At 44.5% G+C, this 17,276-nt stretch overlaps 1 protein-coding gene across 1 annotated transcript; it reads left to right on the top strand.

Annotated features, from left to right (window-relative positions):
* The first annotated feature begins 2,620 nt into the window (after positions 1–2,620).
* LOC140206740 (uncharacterized) lies at positions 2,621–16,188 on the top strand. Its single transcript, XM_072274937.1, has 3 exons — positions 2,621–2,691; positions 8,099–8,342; positions 9,515–16,188. Exon 3 carries the CDS (start codon positions 9,921–9,923, stop codon positions 10,941–10,943), a length of 1,023 nt encoding a protein of 340 aa, XP_072131038.1. The 5' UTR covers positions 2,621–2,691; positions 8,099–8,342; positions 9,515–9,920; the 3' UTR covers positions 10,944–16,188.
* The last annotated feature ends 1,088 nt before the right edge of the window (positions 16,189–17,276 follow it).

Raw genomic sequence — 17,276 nt, 5'->3', positions numbered from 1 at the left:
AAATATTGTACACGGTCATTGCCGCCACTGGAGTTCCTGGTGAGTGAGCAGAGCAAGTCATGTTTGGGGTGTCCGTGTGTTAGATGGAGCAAACCTGTTTATAATAATTTTAAAAACTAGATGTAATTTAACTCCTTCTTACGGAATATGTATTCCAATTTCCCTTGACTCGGGAGAAAACAGATCTCCATCTCAAACCAATTATTCAGAAAAAAAAACAAGGGAGTATTTCCTACTCCCTCAATATAGCAAATTCCATAAACCCCATCCCCAGAAAAAAAAACAAGGGAGCATTTCCTACTCCCTTAATATAGGATATCCCATAAGCCCCTCCAGACAGGTAAATTAATTTTCCTACATCAGACTGCCTTTCTCATTGCAATGTATTCTTGTCTCTCAAATAGAGCCACACTTGTCTTCCCCATACCTTCCTGTTTCCTTTATACTTCCAACAAAGGTTCTTTGAGATGAAGCATTAAGTCTGGTTGTCCTTCCCAGTGCTGCCTGTTCTGAAGGGTGTTTCCAGTTTTTTTTTGTGTGCATTCTCACCCATCTTTCTACACCACAGGAAATCCAAAATTCAAAAGAGTTGGATTCCCATCAATAGCCCACCCATAACTGCATATTGCATTTGCAAATCCAGTAGAACTGTAATTTCCTTTACACAAATTGGGAGATAATTGTCCCTCCAAAATTGAAGGAAACACTTCAACTAGTACACAGATAACCTCCTACTCTGCAAATCAGAGGAACCTAATCTGCTCAAAGTGAAGGGAAAACCATGCCATCACAGATACACTAACAGCGGGAAGTGGCCGTTCACCTGCTCCATGTGTGTGAAGAGGCTCATTCAGTTAACCCACCTTGTGATGCTCCGGTGAATTCACAATAAATAGAGGCCACATTTCTGTCCGGAGTGAACAAAGAGTTTTACTCAATCATCCCAGCTGCTGCAACAGCAGCAACTTCACATCAGGGAGGAAGTTCAAATCAGCTCTATGTCAAATGTTTAACCATCACGGTGACTGAAGGCAGCTGCAGGTTCATGAGGAACTGTTACTGTCAGATTCTGCAGTTCTTGCGGCTGCTCATCGCACCCAGGACTGAACCCTGGTCACTGAGCATTGGAGGAGTCCGTTCTGCTGATGTTAGCCTTAAACTAGACTGGTGTTTAATATTCTGGATCTGTGAAAGATAAAACAGTTCTATATTCACTCCCGTGTCTCAGGTACTTGCTGTCTCTACCACATTCACAATGTACACTAGAGAGGCCACTCGGCCCATCTGGTCCCTGCCAATGTTTCATGTTCCATATCAGTATATCAATATCTATCCCTGTCGTTCCCCTCTCACTCTCCCTGTGATGACAGTTTACAACTAGTCACCACCCCGTGGGATAGGAAATTTCCCTTGAATATTATGGAATCATGGAAATTTACAGCACATTACAGACCCTTTGGGTCCGTTATTCCGACCATGTAACTTACTCTAGAAACAGCGAGAATTACCCTATCGCATAGGCCTCTATTTTCCTAATCTCCATGTACCTATCTAAGAGTCTCTTAAAAGACCCTGTTGTATCCACCTCGACCACCGTTGCTGGCAGTGCATTCCACACACACTACTCTTTGTTTAAAAAACTTAGCTCTGACATCTCATCTGTACCTACTTCCAAGCAGCTTTAAACCATGTCCCTCGTGTTAGTCATTTCAGCCCTGGGACAAGCCTCTGGCTATCTACCCGACCAATGCTTCTCATCATCTTATACACCTGCATGAATTTCCTGCATGATTTTCTCCAGACTGAATAAGACAATGAGCTCACTGTGGTTTTGCCGTTCCCCAGGGCTCTGGACTAAGGTGGTTAAACTCCTTCTTTCCTGCTCTTTTTAACTTTTTGGGCCGTTTTCACTAATTTCAAACGACTGTGCCATCGACAGCTGGGTTGTTGCAATGCACTGCTGAAGTCTGACAGCAGACTAGAGAGTGAATCTTCGATGGACCAGAGTCAGACCCCAAGGGTTGCCAGCCTGAGTCAGGGGTTTGGGGTTCCAGAAAGAGATGGGACCGAGAGTTTACAAGGAGGGGGGAGAAGAGGAATCAGATCAGCTGGATGTGGCTACAAATGAAAGATCAAAAACATTTGGAAGCTGGTTGATCAAAAAAAAAGTGGTTAATTTCTGCAAAATACTGGTGGAAATCAACAGATCAGGCAGTCAATGTGGAGAGGAACAAATAAGCAACGGTTAGGCCGAACCCCTTCAGCATGCATTGGCTGTGTACACCTCTGCTTAGTTGCTGCCTGAACTGCAGAGTTCCTCCAGCATTTTGTGTGAATGTGTCCACATCTCCTGTAACAGCAGAATCTCTTGTGTTTTATATCTGCAGTTGTAAGAACGTTCTACTTTGGCATTAAACATGCGGAACGTTTGCTGATGTTAAGTGTAATGTTTTATGGGAGCTGCATTCTGTGTTAAACGAGCTGCTGAGTTTTCTACACACAAAAACTGAGGTATGTACTTGAACCGGTGCTTGCAGAAACTTTCAATGGCACTGTGATTAGCTTGAACACTGAGGCGTAACACTCTTCGCCCTCGCTGAAGCACCGATCGAATGCGCAGGCGTCAGGGTTGCGGCCGCTCCCGAATATCACGCATGCGCAGTACACAAAAGGCCTCGGATCTCGCTGCCGGTGAGTGTTTCTCCGTGCGCCCGTTTTCACTACCGACTGAGGGGCAATTGCTGTGACTCCCGGAAACTGTGCCCCGCGATCCCGGGACAGTCCTGTTCTCTTCCCCCTCTCTCAGCCCCACGATCCCTGCACGGAACCCGGGGAGCTTCGGCTGATGAGGGAATGGGAACCGATGGATCTCTCAGACAGAGCTGAGCTCCAGCTATCAAAGGGTTAGGAACTCGGAGAAAGGGAACAAAATCTTTTACATCGCCAGTTCTGATAATCACCTTTATTTTACCTCCAATCACAAACAAGAGACATTCTGCAGATGCTGGAAACCCAAGCAACACACACAAAATGCCGGAATTCTGCGTTAGTACACTTTTCCACAGATGCTGCCTGGCCTGCTGAGTTCCTCCAGCATTTTGTGTGTGTTGCTTGTTCTACCTCCTCTTGTTCCGGACCTTTCTACCCGTGAGGACATGTTTTGACCCATTCACTCTGTGAAGATAATGATATCAAACACCATTGCCCTGGGCAACAAATAGCTTTCACATCACAAATGTGACTACTGCGCTTCCCTTTATATTCACTGGCATTACTGCACCATCAATCAGTTCACCACAGTCAGTCATTTGGCGGAGACTTCAGGGGAAATATTTATGTACAATACAGAAACTGTGTGTATTGCGGTGATGCAAAAGCTTCTGTATACTTCCAACAAATCCTCAAAGCAATGTATAACTTCCTTGTTTATGCTTAGAGCCTTTTTCAGGTGTATAAGATGATGAGGGGCATTGATCGTGTGGATAGCCAGAGGCTTTTTCCAGGGCTGAAATGGCTCACATGAGGGGCATAGTTTTGAGCTGCTTGGAAATAGATACCGAAGGGATGGCAGGGGTAAGTTTTTTACACAGAGAGTGATGGGTGTGTGGAATGCACTGCCAGCAGTGGTGGTCGAGGCAGATACAATAGGGTCGTTTAACAGCCTGTTAGATAGGTACATGGAGCTTAGAAAAATAGAGGTCTGTGTGCTAGGGAAATTCTAGGCAGTTTCTAGGTAAGTTTCATGGTTGGCAAAACATTGGGCTGAATGGCCTGGAATATGCTGTAGATTTCTATGTTCTATGTTGAACAGTGAAATAACTGGCTATCCTACAATCCTCTGATAACTCTCCCGGCACAAAGGATGATTTAATTATCTCTGCTAGGGCCCTGACGATTTCTGCACTTGCCTCCTGTAGGGTCCGAGGGAGCACCTTGTCATGCCCTGGAGATTTATCCACCCTAATCTGCCTCAGGATAGCAAACATCTCCTCTTCATTAATCTGTACAGGGTCCATGATTTTAATGCCGCTTTTCCACACCCTCACTGACACTGTGTCCATCTCCTGAGTAAATAAGATGAAAAAAATATTTAAGATCTCCCCCATCTGCTTTGGTTCCACACGTGGATTGCCATTCCAGTCTTCCAGAGGACCAACTTTGTGCCTTGCAATCCTTTTTCTCTCAATCTATCTCTAGAATCCGTGAGGCTTATCCTTCGTCTTTTCTGTGAGGGCAATCTCATGCTTTCTTTTAGCCATCCTGACTTATTTCTTCCTTGTTCTCTTGCATTTCTTATACTCCATAAGAATCTACCTGCCTATCCCTGTTATGCAACTCCATTTTGTGCTTCACCAGGTTCTCAATATCTCTTGAAAACCAAGAGATACAGTTTCCAACTTTACCTTTTATTCTGACAAGCACATACCCGCCTTGTACTTTCAAAATTTTGCTTTGAAGGCCTCCCATTTACCAAGCACACCTTTGCCATAAAGCAGCCTGTCACAATCCACAGTTGCCAGATCCTAGTGTCATAATTCCAGTGTTGTTCCATGCCGTGAACACATCTGCCTTTCCTACGCTGCTCCCTGTATTGAAATATACAGGGCTCAGCATATTCACTGCGCCATGCTCAACGTTTTTCATTCCTGACTTTGTCTGAGGACTGAACAACATCTGTCTCCACAACCCCTCTACTATCTGTTCTGTTATTCAGGCTCCCATTCCCCTTGCAACTTTAATTTAAATAACCCCTTCCCCCAGCTCCCACCATGCAACTCCATCACCCCTTTGTGCTTCTTCTCCCAGGTCAATAAAAAGGAGGTGCATACCAGGTACAGGCAGATAGGAACAAATGGGGTACTTATGAAATACAGGAAATTCAAGTTAAAATAAAAGAAGGCATGAGGTTGCCCCAGCAGACAAGATTTAGGAGACTCCTCAGGGATTCTGCAGACATGTTAAGAGCAAAAAGATTGCAAGGGGAAAGTTAATCCGCTGGAAGATCAGAATGATAATCCATATGAGGAGACCAAGTAGATGGGGGAGATAGGTTTTTTGCATCCGTATTTGCACAGGAGTTGGACACAGTCTATAGAAGTGAGGCAAAGCAGCATCAACTTCATGGACCCTGTACAGATTACAGAGGTGGAGGTGTTTGCTGTCTTAAGGCACATTACCGTGGATAAATCACCAGGGCCTGACAGGTTGTTCCCTAGGACTCTGCGGAAGACAAGTGCAGAAGTTGTCGGGGCCCAAGCACAGATATATAAATCAACCTTAGTGACAGGTGAGGTACTGGAGGATTGGAGGACAGCCAATGTTGTTCTGCTGTCCAAGAAAGGCTCTAAAAATAAACCAAGAAATTGTACTTTGGTGAGCTTGACATCAGTAGGGGAAGGTTATTGAAATGTATGTGCAGGAACCAGATATATAAGTATTTGGAGAGATGTGGACTGATTAAGGATAGACAGCATGGCGTTGTGCATGGTAGGTCATGTCTAACCAATCTTATAGAGTCTCTCGAGGAAGTTATCTGGAAAGTGGACGAAGGCAAGGCAGTGGATGTTGTCTACATGGACTTTAGCAAGGCACTTGACAGAGTCTCATATGGGAGGTTGGTCAAGAAGGTTCAGTCACTCAGCATTCAAGATGAGATAGTAAATTGAATGAGACACTGTCTTTGGGAGAAGCCAGACTGTGGTAGCAGATGGTTGCCTCTCTGACTGGAGGCCTGTGACTAGTGGTGTGCCTCAGGGATCAGTGCTGGATCTGTTGTTTGTCATCTATATCAGTAATCTTGATGATAACATGGTTAGCTGGATCAGCAAAGTTGTGGCTGACTCCGAGATTGGTGGTGCAGTGGACAGTGAGGAAGACTATCATGGCTTGCAGTGCGATCTGGACCAGCTGGGAAAATGGTTTGAGAAATGGAAAATGGAATTTAATGGAGACAAGTGTGAGGTGTTGCACTTTGGTAGGACCTACCAAGGGAGGACTTTCACAGTGACTGTTCAGGCATGGAGGAGTGTTGTAGAAGAAAGGGATCTGGGAATACACGTCCTTAATTCGCTGAAAGTGGTGTCACAGTTAGATACGGACAGAAAGAAAGATTTCAGCCCATTGGCCTTCATGAACCAAAGTAGTGACAATGATAGATCTTTATACTTTATCCTTCATTGTTGCCAAACAATTGGAACTAGAACGAACAATCATCACAGCGATATTTGATTCTGCGCTTCACACTCCCTGGATTACACATATTAAATATTAAAAATAGTTAAAATTAGTAGATATTAAAAATTTAAATTATAAATCATAAATAGAAAATAGAAAAATGGTAGTAAGGTAGTACAAAAAAAACGAGAGACAGGTCCGGATATTTGGAGGGTCCGGCCCAGATTCGGGTCAGGATCCGTTCAGCAGTCGTATCACAGTTGGAAAAGAGCTGTTCCCAAAACTGCTCGGGGTCGGGAGATTACCTGGCAGAGGAAAGTCAAAGCGGTGACAAGGGATTTGTTAGTTCAGGAATTTAAACTAGCAGAGGTCTAATATTCTAGTGGTAAGTTTGGCTTGTGCGAGTGTGGGGAGTCGGGGGTGTTGGTTAAACACAGTTGGAAAGAAACTGTTCCCAAATCTGGCCGTACGAGTCTTCAAGCTCCTGAACCTTCTCCCGGAGGGAAGAGGGACGAAAAGTGTGTTGGCTGGGTGGGTCGTGTCCTTGATTATCCTGGCAGCACTGCTCCGGCAGTGTGCGGTGTAAAGTGAGTCCAAGGACGGAAGATTGGTTTGTGTGATGCACTGCGCCGTGTTCACGATCTTCTGCAGCTTCTTTCGGTCTTATGGATGTTGACTTGCAGAAGATATTGGTGAGGCCTAATGTGGAGTCTTGTTTGCACTTGAGGTCACCTACCTACAGGAAAGATGTAAAAGAGGTTGAAAGAGTTCTGAGAAAATTCACAAGGATGCTGCCAGATCTGGAGGACTTGGGTTATTAGGAAAGATTGAACAGATCAGGACTTCATTGCTTGGAATGTGGAAGATTGAGGGGAGATTTGATTGTGACAGAGGTGCATAGATAGGGTAAATGCAAGCTGGCTTTCTCCACTGGGATTGGGTGGGGCTACAACCAGAAGCCATGGGTTAAGTGTGAAAGGTGAAACGGTAGGGGAACATGAGGGGAAACTTCTTCACACAGACCGTCATCCAGGTGTGGAATGAGCAGCCAGCACACCCGGTGCCTGCAAGCTCAAGTTGAACATTTCAGAGGTTTGTACAGGTACCTGGATGGTAGGGGTATGGCAGTAGAAAGTTTAAGTAGCTCGGCACCAACCAGATGGGCCAAAGGGCCTGTTTCTGTATTGTATTATTCTATGACTGTGACAAGAACCTGAAATAATACAAAAACTCACTTTAAGTCCTTTTACTAGCTGTGCGGACCAACCATTCATCTCAGCAGGAATTGTTTATATGGTGTTAAAACTGTGGCACTTTAAGTTAGTAATACATAAAAGAAAATTCCAGCTGCACGTTAACAAAGGCTATTCGTGTGAGAGTGTTTCAGTTACTGTGGGGCCAGGCACCCATGCAGCTCAGTGGGAACAGAGAATAATACCAATGGAGAGAGTCAAGCTGAGCCAGGTCACAGATTGGGGATGGTAGAAACATAGAAAAAAAACTACCCCACAACACAGGCTCTTTGTCCCACAAAGCTGTGCCGAATACGTCCATACCTGAGAAATTACCTCTAATTTTCTGAGCTCCATATACCTGTCCAGGAGTCTCTTAAAAGACCCTATTGTATCCACCTCTGCCACCGTTGCTGGCAGCCCATTCCACACACTCAGCACTCTCTGCGTAAAAAAACATACCCCTCACATCTCCTCTGAACCCATTCTCATAGAGACAAGAAGAACATCAGAGAATTTGATGATCATTCCAGATGGCAGCACTGTGCCCAGTTAGAAGATGATATCTCTCTCCAACTTGGGTTGAACCTCACTGCAACAGTGTGATGTCAGATCACACCTTGACAACTCAAGTGATCTCATCTGAAATGTTGTCCTTCACCCATTGATGAATTTTGTAAATCTTTTTACAGGTTAAAAATGACAGGGAATTTGTCTATGGGAATCTCAAACACAACACGCCAGTTTTGCTGTCTCTGTCCAGATATTTAAGAAGTGGAAGCAAGGGATTCACTCGATCATCCTTCCTGCTCAGACTGTGGGGAAGGATTCACTCGATCATCTGACTGACTGGCACGCTCGTCATTTTACACAGGGGTGAACCCATTCACCTGCTCAGACAGTGGGAATGGATTCAGTCAGTAATCTCAACTGAAGGTACATCAGCAAGTTCACACTGTGCAAGTCCATTCCCTGTTCGTGTTTGCTCTTTTGTTTGCCCTCTCTTTGGCTTTTATTTTGGCTTTGGCTTCTCATTTCAGCCAGGATTTTGTCCTCCTGCCTTTCCACAGCCTATACTTCTTTGGGATGTATCTATCACTCAGCTCCGGAATTGCTCCCAGAAACTCCAGCCATTGCTGCTCCGTTGTCACTCTTACCGTATCCCTTCCAAACAAGTTTGGCCAGCTTCTCTGTCATAGAAACATGGAGTAGTTCAGTACGGAAACAGCCTATTTGGCCCATCTAGTCAATGCTGAAAAACATTTAAGCTGTCTAAAGCAACCACCTGCTCTGGGACCATTGCCCTCCGTACCCCTACCATCCAGGCTCCCATCCAAACCTCTTCGAAATGGTGAAACCGAGCTCATATTCACCACTTGTGCTGGCATTTCATTCCACACTCTCATGACCATTTCAGTAAAGAGATTTTCCAAATGTTCCCGTTAAATTTTCACCCATGACCTCTGGTTGTCATCCCACCCAACCTCAGTGGAAAGAGCTGCTTGCATTAACCCTATCTATACCCTCATAATTTTGTATACTTCTAACAAATCTTCAATGTATGATTTCCTTGTTTATGTTTAGAGCCTTTTTTAGACGTATAAGATGATGAGGGGCATTGATCTTGTGGATAGCCAGAGGCTTTTTCCCAGGGCTGAAATGGATAACAAAAGGGGCCATAGTTTTAAAGTGCTTGGAAATAAATACCAAGGGGATGTCAGGGGTAAGTTTTTTACACAGAGAGTTCTGGGTGCGTGGAATGCACTGCCAGCTATTTGTGTGAGAGTGTTTCAGTTACTGTGGGGCCAGGAACCCGTGCAGCTCAGTGGGAACAGGGAATAATACCAATGGAGAGAATCAAACTGAGCCAGGTCAGAGATTGGAGATGGCAGAAATTCCCCATTCTTATAGAGACAGGAAGAGCATCAGAGAGTTTGATGGTCATTCCAGATACCAGCACTGTGCCCAGTTAGAAGATGATTTCTCTCTTCAACTTGGGTTGAACTCACTGTAACAGTGTGATGTCAGATCACACCTTGACAAATCAAGTGATCTCATCTGAAATGTTGACCTACATCCATTGATGAATTTTGTAAATAATTTTACAGGTTAAACAGGACAAGGAATTTGTCTACAGAAATCTCGAGCACAAGACGCCAGTTTTGCTGTCTCTGTCCAGATATTTAAGAAGTGGAGCAAGGAATTCACTCGATCATCCTTCCTGCTCAGACTGTGGGGAGGGATTCACTCGATCATCTGACCGACTGGCATGCCCATCACTTCACAGGGGGGAACCCATTCATCTGCTCAGACAGTGGGAATGAATTCAGTCGGTCATTTCAACTGAAGGTACATCAGCAAGTTCACACTGGGACAAGGCCATTCACCTGTTCTGTATATGAGAAGGGATTCAGTCGGTCTTCCCACCTATGGACACACCAGTCAGTTCACACTGGGCAGATGTTGGTAATCTGCTGAATTTGTGGGGTAGGATTCACTCGGTCATCTGACCTAATGGCTCACCAGCGAGTTCACACTGGAGAGCAGCTGTTCACCTGCTCAGACTGTGGGAAGGGATTCACTCGGTCATCCGCCCTACTGAGACACCAGTCAGTTCACACCGGGGAGCGGCCGTTCACCTGCCTGGACTGTGGGAAGGGATTTACTTGCTCATCTAAACTGAAGGTACATCAGAGAGTTCACACTGGAGAGAGGCCATTCACCTGCTCAGACTGTGGGAAGGGATTCAGTTCGTCATCTCAACTGAAGATACATCAGCGATTTCACACTGGGGAGCGGCCGTTCACCTGCTCGGACTGTGGGAAGGGATTCACTTCGTCATCTGAACTGAAGGGACATCAGCGATTTCACACCGGTGAGAAGCCGTTCACCTGCTCAGACTGTGGGAAGGGATTCACTCGGTCATCCGACCTACTGGTACACACGTCAGTTCATACTGGGGAGAGGCCGTTCAAATGCTCAGACTGTGGGAAGGGATTCACTCAGTCATCTAAACTGAAGGTACATCAGAGAGTTCACACTGGGGAGAGGCCGTTCACCTGCTCAGTGTGTGGGAAGGGATTCACTTGGTCATCCAACCTGAAGGCACACCAGCGAGTTCACACTGGGGAGCTGCCGTTCACCTGCTCAGACTGTGGGAAGGGATTCACATACTCATCTCATCTGAAGGGACATCAGCGAGTTCACACTGGGGAGAGGCCGTTCACCTGCTCAGACTGTGGGAAGGGATTCAGTCGGTCATCCCACCTACTTGTACACAAGTCAGTTCACACTGGGGAGAGGCAGTTCACCTGCTCAGTGTGTGGGAAGGGATTCACTCAGTCATCTCAACTGAAGGGACACCAGTCAGTTCACACTGGGGAGAGGCCGTTTACCTGCTCAGACTGTGGGAAAGGATTCACTCGGTCATTCCACCTACTGAGACACCAGCGACTTCACACTGGGGAGAGGCCGTTCACCTGCTCAGACTTTGGGAAGAGATTCTCTCAGCCAAATCAACCAAATGTGCATGACTGAGTTCACACTGGGGAGAGGCCGTTCCCCTGCTGTGTATGTGGGAAAGGATTCACTCAGTCATCTAACCTTATGTAACTCTCGCTTCAGCTAGCAGCTTAATATAGGGGGTGATAGCCCCCCAGCCCGGCCAAACTTAAGAAATCTCGTTTGGGTGGATGCTGCGTGATGTCTCCTCTGTTACAAATCGGTACCACAAAATAACAAATGGTAAACAATATCTGATTAAACGATTGAACTTTATAATTCTTACTTTGACTGAGGCTGAGGAACTGGTGTAGGGGACAGGGTTTCAGATTTCAGGATCATTGGGATCTCTTCTGGGGCAGGTGGGACCTGTACAAGAGAGACGGGTTACACCTGAACTACAAGGGGACTGGTATCCTTGCGGGGAGGTTTGTTCGTGCTATTGGGGAGGGTTTAAGCTCGATTTGCAGGGGGATGGGAACCAGAGTGCCAGAGCAGATAGTGGAGCGGGGGTGAAAATAAATGATGTTAAAAGCTCATGCAAAGCCACAATTAGAAGGGTTGTGAATAGTGGAAATAATCTCCTGAGGTGTGTCTATTTCAATACAAGGAGTATTGTGTGGAAGGCAGACGAGCTGAGGGCGTGGATTGACACATGGAATGACGACATTATAACCATTAGTGGAACTTGGCTGCAGGAGGGTCAGGACTGGCAGCTTAATGTTCCAGGGTTCTGATGTTTCAGACGTGATAGAGGCAGAGGAATGAAAGGGGGTGGGGGGTGCAGGTGGTAGCATTGCTAGTCAGGAAAATGTTACAGCAGTGCTCAGGCAGGACAGATTAGAGGGCTTGTCTATTGAGGCCATATGGGTGGAGCTGGGAAACAAGAAAGGTATGGCCACATAAATGGGGTTGTATTATAGACCACCCAATAGTCAACGAGAATTGGAGGAGCATATCTGCAGAGAGATAGACAACTGCAGGAAGCAAAAATTAGTGATAGTAGGGGATTTTAATTTTCCACATACTGATTGGGTCTCCCATACTGTTAAAGGTCTAGACAGGTTAGAGCTTGTAATATGTGTTCTGGAAAGTTTTCTAAATCAATATATGGAGGTACCAACTAGAGAGGATGCAATATTAGATCTCCCATTCGGAAATGAGTTAGGACTGGCGACGGAAGTGTGTATAGGGGAGCACTTTGGTTCCAGTGATCATAACGCCAGTAGTTTCAACTTGATCATTGATAAAGATAGATCTGGTACTCGGTTTGAGGTTCTAAACTGGAAAAAGGTGAAATTTGAAGAAATGAGAAAGGATCCAAAAAGCATGGATTGGGACAGTTTGTTCTCTGGCAAGGATGTGATTGGTAAGTGGGAAGCCTTCAAAGGAGAAATTTTTGAGAGTGCAGAGTTTATATGTTCCTGTCAGGATTAAAGGCAAAGTGAATAGGAATAAGGAACCTTGGTTGTCAAGGGATACTGGAGCTCTGATAAAGAAGAAGAGAGAGTTGTATGACACGTATAGGAAACAGGGAGCAAATAAGGTGCTAGAGGAGTATAAAAAGTGCAAAAAAAAAACTAAGAAAGAAATCAGGAGGGCTAAAAGAAGACATGAGGTTGCCTTGGCAGTCAAGCTGAAGGATAATCCAAAGAGCTTTTACAGGTATATTAAGAGTGAAAGGATTGTAAGGGATAAAATTGGTCCTCTTGAAGATCAGAGTAGTCGGCTATGTGTGAAGCCAAAAGAAATGGGGGAGATCTTAAATGGTTTTTTTGCGTCTGTATTTACTAAGAAAACTGGCATGAAGTCTATCGAATTAAGGGAAACAAGTAGTGAGATCATGGAAACTGTACAGATTGAAAAGGAGGAGGTGCTTGCTATCTTGAGGCAAATTAGAGTGGATAAATCCCCAGAACCTGACAGGGTGTTCCCTCTGATCTTGAAGTTGACTAGTGTTGAAATTGCAGGGGCCCTGGCAGATATATTTAAAATGTCGGTATCTACGGGTGAGGTGCCGGAGGATTGGAGGATGGCTCATGTTGTTCTGTTGTTTAAAAAAGGATCTAAAAGTAATCTGGAAAATTATAGGCCGGTAAGTTTGACGACAGTAGTAGGTAAGTTATTGGAAGGAGTACTAAAAGATAGGATCTACAAGTATTTGGATAGACAGGGACTTATTAGGGAGAGTCAACATGGCTTTGTGCGTGGTAGGTCATGTTTAACCAATCTGTTAGAGTTTTTCGAGGAGGTTACCAGGAAAGTGGATGAAGGGAAGGCAGTGGGTATTGTGTACATGGACTCCAGTAAGGCCTTTGACAAGATCCCACACGGGAGGTTAGTTAGGAAAATTCAGTCGCTAGGTATACATGGAGAGGTGGTAAATTGGATTAGACATTAGCTCAATGGAAGAAGCCAGAGAGTGGTAGGAGAGGATTGCTTCTCTGAGTGGAGGCCTGTGACTTGTGGTGTGCCACAGGGATCAGTGCTGGGTCCATTGTTATTTCTCATCTATATCAATGATCTGGATGATAATGTGCTAAATTGGTCCAGGTGCAGGTCAGTGGGACTAGGCAGAAAAATGGTTCGGCAGAGCCAAGGAGGGCCAAAAGGCCTGATTCTGTGTGGTAGTGTTCTATGGTTCTATATGGTTAGTGAAGTAAACAAAAAAAAAAGGGCCCACTCTCTCCATTCGCATCTTCTCATCTCTCCACAACAAAAGACCACGAAAATCCCTCTTCCAGACTCACAAGAAAGAACATTTCTCTCATTGGATGACCCCGCACTCCAAAACCCTGTTATCTCCAGTCATAACCTCAACATTGCTGCTACAGAGAAACCATTACCTCAGCAGTGAAACACTGCACAGAGGCCGTTACATTAGCAGTGGAACCTTACAGTATGTTACACTTGTGACACACTGCCGGGTTCACACTGGGGAGAAAGTTTCAATAAGCTGCATGCTGGATATTTGTCCATCACAGTTGCTGAATGCAATTTCGAGAGTGACTGTTGGTGCTGAACTCTGCAATTATTGCTGCTGCTCACCACATCCAGTTCTGCACCCTGGTCACTGGGCATGGGAGGAGTTTCTTCTGCTGCATATTCACCTTTAGTGGAGCTGGAGTTTAATATTCTGGATCTGAGACAAATAAATCAGTTTATTTTAAACTCTGTCTCTGGTACTTGGTGAATTTATAACACACCTAGTGTACAGTAGAGAATCAATTCAGGCCAGCTGGACCCTGCCAGTGATTCAGTTCCATGACGGTCAATTTAAATCCTGCCCTGTTGTTCATCTCTCGCTCTCCCTGTGCTTATGGGTTCCGAACAGTCACCACTCTGTGGGTGAAGAGGTTTCCCTTGAATTTTCTGCAGACTGAAGAAGCCGAGCTGACTGCAGTTCTGTCTGAGATGTTCTTCGCCCTGAAATCTCTGGGCTGAGGAAGAATGGCATTGGTCGTTAACCTCCATAATGACGACTCATTTCCACATTGTGGGTCATTTTTCCTGCTTCTAAAGGGTTGTTAGAAAACACCACTGTCCTCTAAAGACTGAAAGCAGAATGGGAAACCATCCGTTGGATGTTCAATGGAGCAGGGTCAGAAACCAGAGGCAGGTCTGCACAGGGCAGAGTTTGGGGATCTTGACGACGGTCGGGGTAAGAATGTATGATGAGGAGAAGGGAATCAGCAGTGGGGCATGGCAACACATGACAGAGTAACAACATTTGGAAGCTGACTGAGAGAGAAAATCTTTCAGTTGTCTGACTGATGACACAAACAATGCCTGTGGTGAGGTGCTCCACTGGTTGAGGAACGTGTGTGTGGGGAATGGTTTTATCTATTGAGGGAGTTGTTCCTGCTTGTTTATCCTGTAATATTATATCCGGATGGTTATTATGGATTGTCCTATCTGAAATAATGTATTGATTATCATATAATTTGTAATATTTTGACTCTGAACTGGATCAGGCTTGAAATCTGATGCTTTTATGAAGTGATGGAGGGCCTTCATGAGTTTGTATTTTAAAGCAAGATTTTTGTGAATATTATTTGCCATTTGATTGTACCTTTGCAAGTAATCAGATTGAGTTAAACTGCTGCAGGATCCTGGAAAGTGTTGGATTGTGTCTGGTTTCTCTTGGCATTTCCTGCACTTACTGCCTTGTTTTTATATGATTATGAAGACACGTAGTCCTCTTTTATTGTCATTTAGTAATGCATGCCTTAAGAAATGATACATTATTTCCTCCGGTGTGATATCACAAAACACAGGACAAACCAAGACTGAAAAAACTGACAAAACCACATAATTATAACATATAGTTACAAAGAGTGTAACAATACCATAACTTGATGAAGAAATCAGTGAGCACAGTAAAGTTCAAAGTTTCTCAAATGTCCCACATCTCACACAGACAGGAGAAGGAAGAAAAACTCTCCCTGCCATGCCGATCACAATCCGTCTCTGAGCCATCCGAAAACTTCGAGCTGTGATCAGCTCTCTGACACCGAGTACTGAGCGCCATCTCTGTCTGAACGATTCGACCTCCTCTCGGTCACCAAAAGCAGGCAAGGCCGGGGATTTTGAGGCCTACCCTCCGAAAGATTCCCGACCACACGGTAATGACAGCAGCGAATGGGCATTTCATAAATTTCTCCAGATGTTCCTCTGTGCTTTCACGTCCATTCTCCATCAAATCAGAGTTGTCCACGGCCCCTATTTAACAGATACAACATCATTTTTCACCGGAGGGCTGTGCACACGCTGGCGCGCCGCCATTTTCTCCTCCCACCGTGTTTGTGTGTATTTCATGTATTCACATTTTTTTTTCCTTTTGTTAACCAGCTTGTCCTATATTTCTGCAAAGACCCCCTCTGTTTCTGGGAAGAGGTCTCCAACTCTCAGTCAGGTGCTCGATGCTTCCTTGTCACCATCTCGTCTGCTCAGATCATTGGGATGTCTCCCATGGAGGGTCATACTCATTTCACTGGTTAATGTTTTCTTCCATAGTGATGATTCATTTTTCTGAGTTGGCCTCTCATTGAAGTTTTCTGGTCTGTATTTCTTATCACGATGGCATATACACACATGGAGTTCTGAATCCTGTTCATTTTTGATGAAAATATATACTTAGAAGTTTTATCTGACCTTTGTGTGATATTTTTTTCATGTGTGTTACTTCTCTAGCTCCTGTCCAAGGTAGTGTTAATCTAAGTGGGTTTGAGCGTAAATATCATTTCAGTTCTTATTTATCTTTAAATTTTACTGATTGAAATGGGACCAAGATATTTTTATTAAAAAAAATCAATGTTGGTATTGATGGAAGTGTTTATTGTCTTTGTTGTACTTGTTAACTATTGAACTGTTTGGCAGGTTTTTTAAGCCTTCAACTAAATTTTGTCAAAGGTTTTCCCTATTTCGCACTACCTTCTATTTTCTTTGCTTGTTGATATTCCAGATACATGGATATCAAGAGTTCCGATGAAGAGTCTTGGCCTGAAATGTTGATTCCCATCCATAGATGCTGCCTGGCATGCTGAACTCCTCCGGCAGTTTGTGTGTAGTTCTCTAGATTTCTCGCATCTGCAGATCCTCTTGTTTCCCAGATACTTGTATGTTTCTTGAAAGAACAAGCTGGAGGTGGGGTTGTGTGGCTCTATTAGTAAAATATTAAATAAAATCATTATAAAGAGGTGGCATAGGGTTGGAAGGTGTAGAATCTGTGTGTAGAATTAAGGAACAGCAAATGTCAAAAAAATAATCCCTGATGGGAATTGTATAGAGACCTCCAAACAGTAGTAAGTATGTGGGCCACAAATTACAATGGGAGATAGAAAATGCGTGCCAAAGGAGCAATGTTACAATCGTCATGGGGGATTGTCATGCAGGTGATTAGGAAAATTAGGACGGTGTTGGTCTCAAGTGGTGGAATTCCTAGAATGCCTATAAGATGCATTTTTAGAGCAGCTCATGGTTGAGCCCACTTGGGGATCAGCTATTCTGGATTGGATGTTGTAATGATGCAGAATTAATTAGGTCACTTAAGTTCAAAGAACCCTTATGGGCAAGTGATCTTAATATGATCAAATTCTCCCTGACATTGGAGAAGGAGAAGCTAAAGTCAGATGTGGAATAAAGATTATTAGAGAGGCATGAGAGGAAAATTGGTCAAAATTGATTTGAAAAGAACACAGGCAGGGATGAAAACAGAGCAGCAATGGCAGGAATTTTTGGAAGCAATTCAGAAGACACAGAATATATACAGTGGCATCCAAATGTTTGGGCACCCTGGATTACTACCCTGGAGGTTCTGCTTCTCAGCTTCCTTCTTAACTCGTGGAAATCTCTCTTCAGGACCTCCTC

The sequence above is a fragment of the Mobula birostris genome, chromosome 13 (genome assembly GCF_030028105.1).
Source record: "Mobula birostris isolate sMobBir1 chromosome 13, sMobBir1.hap1, whole genome shotgun sequence".
NCBI lineage: Eukaryota > Metazoa > Chordata > Chondrichthyes > Myliobatiformes > Myliobatidae > Mobula > Mobula birostris.
Note: the sequence above shows the minus strand (reverse complement) of the source record. Positions and strands in the feature narration are given on the sequence as shown.

Excerpts from the sequence above, each read along its gene's own strand:
- LOC140206740 (XM_072274937.1), top strand. The coding sequence starts at position 9,921 with ATGGCTCACCAGCGAGTTCACACTGGAGAGCAGCTGTTCACCTGCTCA.